This window comes from Diorhabda sublineata, chromosome 8, assembly GCF_026230105.1.
Source record: "Diorhabda sublineata isolate icDioSubl1.1 chromosome 8, icDioSubl1.1, whole genome shotgun sequence".
Classification (NCBI taxonomy): Eukaryota; Metazoa; Arthropoda; class Insecta; order Coleoptera; family Chrysomelidae; genus Diorhabda; species Diorhabda sublineata.
This window is the reverse complement of record NC_079481.1, coordinates 21,323,061-21,330,627: the sequence shown is the minus strand read 5'-3', so window position 1 is coordinate 21,330,627 and position 7,567 is coordinate 21,323,061. Positions and strand designations below refer to the sequence as shown.

The 7,567-nt window shown below is 31.9% G+C and overlaps 1 protein-coding gene across 1 annotated transcript in view; it reads left to right on the top strand.

The window, feature by feature from the left end:
- The first annotated feature begins 2,233 nt into the window (after positions 1–2,233).
- The window catches only part of LOC130448276 (ras-like protein family member 10B), a 204,777-nt gene continuing 199,443 nt past the window's right edge, over positions 2,234–7,567 (top strand). Inside the window, exons 1-2 of the mRNA XM_056785562.1 lie at positions 2,234–2,262; positions 3,157–3,269. Of these exons, the coding sequence (XP_056641540.1) occupies positions 2,234–2,262; positions 3,157–3,269 (142 nt within the window). The remainder of the gene's footprint in view (positions 2,263–3,156; positions 3,270–7,567) is intronic.

The following is a 7,567-nucleotide window of genomic DNA, read 5'->3' as shown; positions in this document are numbered from 1 at the left end:
ATTAGATACATTTACTACTAAAAACTATTTGTATTTTTGTCTAAACTTTTCTTTTCTATTTCTCGAACAATATTATTCATCTACTCTCGCTCACTTTCCCTTACCAGTAAATATGACACATATTGAGGAACGACATTTGGAATTGTAGTGGATGAAGAGAGACAAAGAGAATCGGTTTACCACTCTCTATCTCTTCCACTTTCCGTTCCTACTGACCTGATCAGAATAGAGTCGAGAGGAATAGAGGGTATTCTGATATTAATTCTGTCCATCTATCATCTGATCCACTTAAACAAACTCCCATACCTCGCTCACTCTACCTTTTATATTAACTCTATGGATACTATTTGATACTTAGGGAGGACAGGGAGAAGGCAAGAAATGGTGAAAACGTGCCCTGCTGCATACGATAAATAACAGTTCAAAAACAGTATGAATGTAAGAGTCGTGGATGAAATGAAGGATGCTAAATCAAAACACATAAAATCATTTTTGACTCAACCAATTCAATATTGATAGTTTTAACGACTTGCGTTTTATAAAATACTGTAGTATATGTAACTTTAAGTAAAGTACATTTACACTGATGATAAAGTGTCGCCACCTTTATTTAACACATTTTGACAGACATTTTCCACACACATGTTCCTTCTTCTCTCTACCCTTCAAATTAATACCACAATTTGAAATCAACTCCTACACTATCTTCTCAAGTAGTCTATTTCCACAGCCTCTATTGTTTTCTCCTGTCTATCCGTCAGTTCCCAACACTCGCATCCATACGTTAAAATGGGCTCCACTATGACTTTGTATATTGTCATTTTTGTATTTAGGTTACTGTGAGTTCAGAATTTGTGCGGTTTGTTTTTAAATACTAGTTGAGTGGCTAAATACCTGGCTTCACGTTTCTCAAGTATTTGCTGTAAAACGGATGTATTATCAACACATGAACCCCGCACGAAATCCGTTCTGTTCTTCTACTCGTATTTTTTTCATTTCTACTTTTATACATTGGCGTACAACCTTCCCTTTGCGCTAGTTACATTAACACATTGGATCGCCATTCAACAGGAACTTAATGCATATATTTGTCATAATTTCGTGTGATTTGTAAATTTTCGGTTCTTTTTTAATCAACTCACTAGGAATGTTTTCGGGCCCTGCTGCCTTTCCATTTTTTGACAGTAGTAAATTTCGTCTATTGTTAGCGCTTCTCCTCCTTGGTTATCAACTTGTATATCATTGTACAATTCTCTTTTCCATCAGCATTTGTTCGCAATCATCCTTCCATTCACTTATGTCTGATAAATTATTTTGTGATTTTTCTTATTGATGTCCACGCAATTGTCACCTTCGTTCCTCCAATATACCAATCAACCTCTCAACATTTCTTTTCCCATGTTTCATTTTTACTTTTCATGTCCTCTTTTTTCATTTCTTTGTTCCAGCACATATACAATTTTCTGTCGTCTGCTTCATGTGATTTAAGGTATGTACTATAGGCTTTCTTGTTCTTGTATCAGTTTGTTTGTTGTTTTTGTATACCATCGCGAATTTTTCATATTTTGTGTCTCTTGGTATTCTAAAGATCTGTTAGCCTTTTCCTGCAACTGTTCTGTGTTTGCTTTTAGGTTTTCAGGTTTTATAATTTATTACCCAGCCCTGTTTATAGTGTAATTAGGTTGATTCTTATTCCAGGCTGTCTAGATTATATTTACTTTCATTGACTTTACTTTTTTGAACTTGTTGTTGAAATGTTTATACATTGAATAATTTATTAAACTACGAACGTTTAATCGCTTCAAGCGAAACGGTAGGTACCTACGTGCTTTAGAAATAGCGGCGATCTTTGTAAAAGTAGGGGAGATATTCACGATCGGAACGCTAAGACTTTTTCGAAGAAAATTTCCAAGTTAAAAATAATAGTTTGTATTAATGATGCAAAATCATCTGGACACCACAAAGCATTGATATACTTGCACAAGCTTTAGAAAATTTTATTTCTTATACGACGATCTTGACTTAAGACTGGAATTTTTCGGAAATATTGATATGAACATTAATCAACAGTCAGTTTATATCAGAACAATTTGCTTTGTTAAGTGAGTACTTTCTATTTGAATGGAAATGTAAATACCTAACCTAACCAGAATATAAATTACTAGAGGTACTACAAATACTTTGGTACATAATCTAGATGAACCCGATAATTTGGGATCAACATTCCAAAAGAATGGGGGTCCTCTCCACTATTACGTTGCAGTAAAAGGCTATTTGGGTCATAAATATCGTGGTAGATGAATTGGACAACGAAGTTCAGTAAAATGGCCTGATTAGTTGAGATACGCACAATCCGATGAATTTATTTTCATGGTTATTAAAACCTTGCAGGACAATTTTTTGTATAAAACAAAACTTCCTGAATCAAATAATATAACTGCTACTTTAACAAAATTGGATAAAAACTACCTTCAAACAAATTACAAATAAAAAGGGGAGATATGTGGAAGAGTACTGAGAATATGGTATAATGATAATTTGATGTAGATGCTTGGAAAAAATGAAATGTTATTTTCCAACAAATAACCATGGAGCCATTTTTCTGCTTACTAGTTTTCTTTTTAACAAAAAATAAGATAAATTGATTTATTACATTGGAGTATATACTTAAAATATTTTTTGGGAAGCTCATTAGTTAATTTTCAATTATTTTTGAACCTTCAACTAATTTGTTTAAAATAGAGCATTTCTGGTATCAAGAATTTTACTATTAATACTTTAATCTAGCAGGGGATAAAAATTTGAGTTGTTTGACAACACAATTTAAGAATTATTAGAATCCAAGGCTTATAATTCTATTCATTTACCCGAAGAGTCTCGAAGACAGAAAGTAACTCTAGAATATTTTGCATATTTATATAGTCAAAGGACAAGTATAAAAAGAAAAACTAAACAAGACGCAAAAATTTCGTTACAGTGCCCTCTCCTTAGAACAAGGAAAAGTTGGTATTTTCAGACCCATAGAAATGCTATTTCTTTGTTTCAATTGAAAAGTTTTAATATAATTTTCATTCTTTTAGAAACATTTACCTCAAGTAAAAAGTTCCAATTTCAACTAATGGAATAACCATGAAAGTATAAGTGCCGCTATTTTAGCAGAAAGGTGAAACTACATAATTATATTTTTATTTGTCAAGCAATTGAAATAATCAACAAAGTGGCGCAAAGTTCAGACTCTGTCATCACTCCAAACTCCAAGCGGCACTTGGGTAAGTTTCATATTCAATTTAATTTACGGTGCATGGAACATGAAGTTTCTTATATATTCGCACTCACTCTGCAAATGAGCGATAGAGGAATAATAAATTATGAAATAACAAGAATCTCAATCTACATCTACGACCTAAAATGTGATAGATGACAGTTGTTTCTATATAATATATAGTTATAAGGTTATGAATTGTTGATAGGAAAAATGTAGAGCGATTTATTTGCTCAATCAAGTTTCTAAATTAACTTAAATTCATGAACCCCTGTATATTTTTGTGATTATTTTTTGTTATTAAAATATAAGTAAGTACACACAATTACAAAAAATATTTGTTTCTTTCAATACGTCAATTGATAAATTAAATTACCCTATTACATTTTTTGATGATATTGCATCACTTTATAGTATATTTTTGGACATAGTACGAGAAGAAAAACTAGGCAATCTCATATTCGAACTAAAATATCAGGTGATAAATATGCATTTACATAAAACTTGATTGCGCATCCTATATAGGAATTATCAGTCTGCTTCGTTATTGAAGTTGTGCGAGCGCTTAGTGCTTCAAGCAACATATGCAGAATGTTCTGATTGTTGTTTACTAGAAAACAATTATTTTTTTTTATATATGTATTGTCGCATCAACTTCAAAGTTTATTAGCGACATGTCAGTTGTTCACAATTTCTGATACAGTCGAGTGACTTTTAGATATTAGTTTGTGTTATTACAATTATTATTAAGTAGAGAAATTATGGTGTTAGGAAAGTTGTTAGTTAGTTTTTCATTTTTGTACTTTTGACAGTTCAATAATAAGTGTTCCACGTTGATATTCTCGTTAAAGGTTTCACATATTGGTGGCTTTTCTCGGTTAAATATGTGTCTGTGCCGTAGCCTTAAACGATCGATTTTCATATGGTCCGTATGATTTTTAAAACTATTTTTCCATAGTTGGACGGTTGGTTTTATAGATTTTAATATCGACTGCGATCTGTTCCAGTCACTTTGCCACTTGCCCTCAAATTTTTGTTTTGATTGTCCATTTATAGTCGTTTCCTATCACTTCCCGTACAACTGTTGCTGATATTTATGTTGAGTGGAAAGAAATCTCACAATTCAAGGGCTAGGGTGTTTGTATATTGGCAAATTCTTTCATATAACGGAATAGTTGTTTGTTTGTTTTCGAATAGGTGTTTAAAGCGATCTGTGTTAATTTTTTGACAACAGGGTTATTTTTATTTAACAGGACTGATTTTGCAAAGTACATACTTATTTAGATTCTTCGGAGTCGGAGGGGTAATACTCCGGTGGGACAGTGAAGGCTTTCAATCGGTGTTCGAAATGTACCGGTAGCGCATCTTAGTGCAGTGCTTTGCAATATGTAAAGTTGTATAATATATGTTTTCTTACATGATGCATAGACGGTGGAGCCGTAGTCGATTCTTGATCTTACGAGTGTCTTATATAAACAATTAAATTTGACCCGAAGATATTTGAATTCATTTTAGTGACTGATATTATTTTCGATAGTCATATCTGAAAGAGCTTCATTGTATGTTATTACAGTTTATTGTAATTTTTTAATCAAAAGAAAATTAATTGAATTCAGTGGAAAATCAAGGTGTCTAAGTGAAACAATCCCTAAACATATATTATATATTAATTGTCAAATGTAAAAGTCTAGTGTTAAATTTATATATTTGTCCAAAAAAATTTATTCAATTATTTTTATGGTGAAATGTTAATGTTCATTCTAAATAATTATTGGATTAGGAGTAAGCTTTTTCAATAAAGTTTTAGTGTTTTTAGGTACCTTAGAATTACGTAAAGGAGTGTCGCAAGATTGCGAATGCGATAATTCACAAACAAATAACGCAGCAAAGTAGTACAAATAATGTAATTACAGTCAAATACATAGTAACTTTTATTATGTTCCGCTTCTTAATTACTTATACATAAAATTCATAAAATCTCATGTTGATGTTATAACTAACATAATCAACCTAATCTACTGTATGCTAGTTTAAGGAAGTTTGCAACATTGTAAAAAGTAGTGTTGTCGTCTACGTAGGAGTCCTATAAAATGAAGATTTATTTTGTACTTATCTCTAAACTAAACAATAGCGACGGACGTAAGAAAGATATTCATTGTTTTGTGGTTGTAAAAAGTGAGAAACCAAGATATTGTTATTCCAATATAAATTGCAGATTGAAAAAACCCTTGCCAACAATTTTGTTTGATCTACCATAGGCGTAGATGCCTCATATTATAAATTTATTATCTATAAATAATTTTGAAAATATGTATATCTTATGCGAGAAAATATTCGTTAAAAGGCAATCGAATCATTATAAATTTGACGATATTATACGCCGTTATTTAGACAGATGCACTTAAATGTAGTCCTACTTGGAACTTTGAAAAAAATCATTATTATATCTCGTTAAATTGCTACAACTGAATATCAAATTATCAAACGAAAATAGACGAGTAAAATATGCCTGCCAGGAAGGAAGTTTGTTTTAAATTGGGTACCAGACGTGAACTGAGCCCTTTTTGTACCCCATTCGTTTCTTTTCCTGGAAAACGAAATTTCAAGGTAAAAACCATAAAGGAAAATAAGTTCTTTGCAAATAAATTTTTGTAAATAATAATGGTAGTCAGAATCGTCTGAACTAGAGTAATCATTAGATTGAATTATGATGGGTTGTTTCATAACATGTTCAGCACAGTTTTTCCAAAGCTCTTGGCGGTCTGCTGCTAGTACTTTTTTAAGAGTTCTACAATCTCTTTACTCAGTTCTGGAATTCTGATTTTACGTATGCCTATATTAATTCTATAGGGTCAAATGTGCAATAATAAGAAGGTAGTCTGAGAAGAGTATGCCCTGTTCGTTGCACAGCTTGTCAATATAATAAATTTTTTACTTTAGACCTTTAATCACAGTAAGCAATCCTCTGTTTGTTGGGCATTTTTCACGATCGCTGACAGGAATAGGAATATTTTTTTCAGGCATAAATACTAACATTTGAGCTTTGTTACTACTACTATTTGGTATCTTAACGATTACTGACTGTGGTGGAATGTTAGATAAAAGCTGTTAAACCACTTTTCAAATAACTCTCCTGTCATATATTCATTATAATTAGCTGCATTAGTTTTTGTTAAATAATACAGTTGATTACCACAAATGTTGATATTGAAATGATACTATGGTGGAAAAGAAAATTGTTTAGTTTGGAATAACAGCTCTAATCGACTTATGCAGGTCGCCTAAATCATTTACATATAGATATTTATGATGTGAGTGTTTTTGTAAGTGAGAAAGATTTCGAAATAAGCAAAGCAAGTTCACGAACTCTCAATACTAATATCATACAAAGTATTTGGTATAACTGTCCTATTTTGATAATAGAGCTTAATGACAAATAAACAATATTGTTCATAATTCATGCTATATCGTTGCTAAAACAGCTCTTATTTTGTATATATAAAAAAGCATAAAAAAGCATTACCAAAACCAATGTAACGTACCTTGAGAAAAGTCAAAGATAGGGAGTGGGTTTTGGAAAAAGACGGCTCCAAGTATAAAAAATATATGGATAGGCCATTCTGGTACTGCTAGGGCTGCTACTTAAGTTTTGAGGTATGGCAACACCGATTGAATGTCATATCTGACATTTTCATCATAAAGTTAAAATTTTTAATAGTATAATAACTCATACGACAGAGATTGAACCAATAGAAGTAAGCCGATCAACTCACTTCAATTTTTGCTGATGAAGCACCATCTCGATCAACCTTGTTTCGCTGGTTTTCCGAATTCAAGCTTAGTAGTACTTCGTTATAGGACGAATTTATGAAGGTCGTTCAAAATCATCGATATATCAGAAAACGATTCTGAGTATAAACTAATATTGCAAGATCCTCATGTGACATACTATGCAATTGAGGCATACTTCGAGATTAGTTACACTTGCATACATTCAAGATTGCATCAACATTTGGCTATCGAAAAGATTTGTTCGCGTTGGATAATACAAAATACGTACATAATTTAACAATCTCTCCAAAAAAGCTCGTTAGTGCAAAGAAATGCGGAAAAAATTCAATGGCGGTACTTCAAAACACGTCTATAAAATTGTGACAGGCGAATCATGGATTTATGCATACGTACTTGAAACTAAACAACAAGCAAATGGTAGCCTATGTTTCCTGAGTAACTGGACATGTCGCCACCGTACCATAAGAGTTATGAAGAATTATCAATTTTCACTGATACACCAGCATTTGTTTG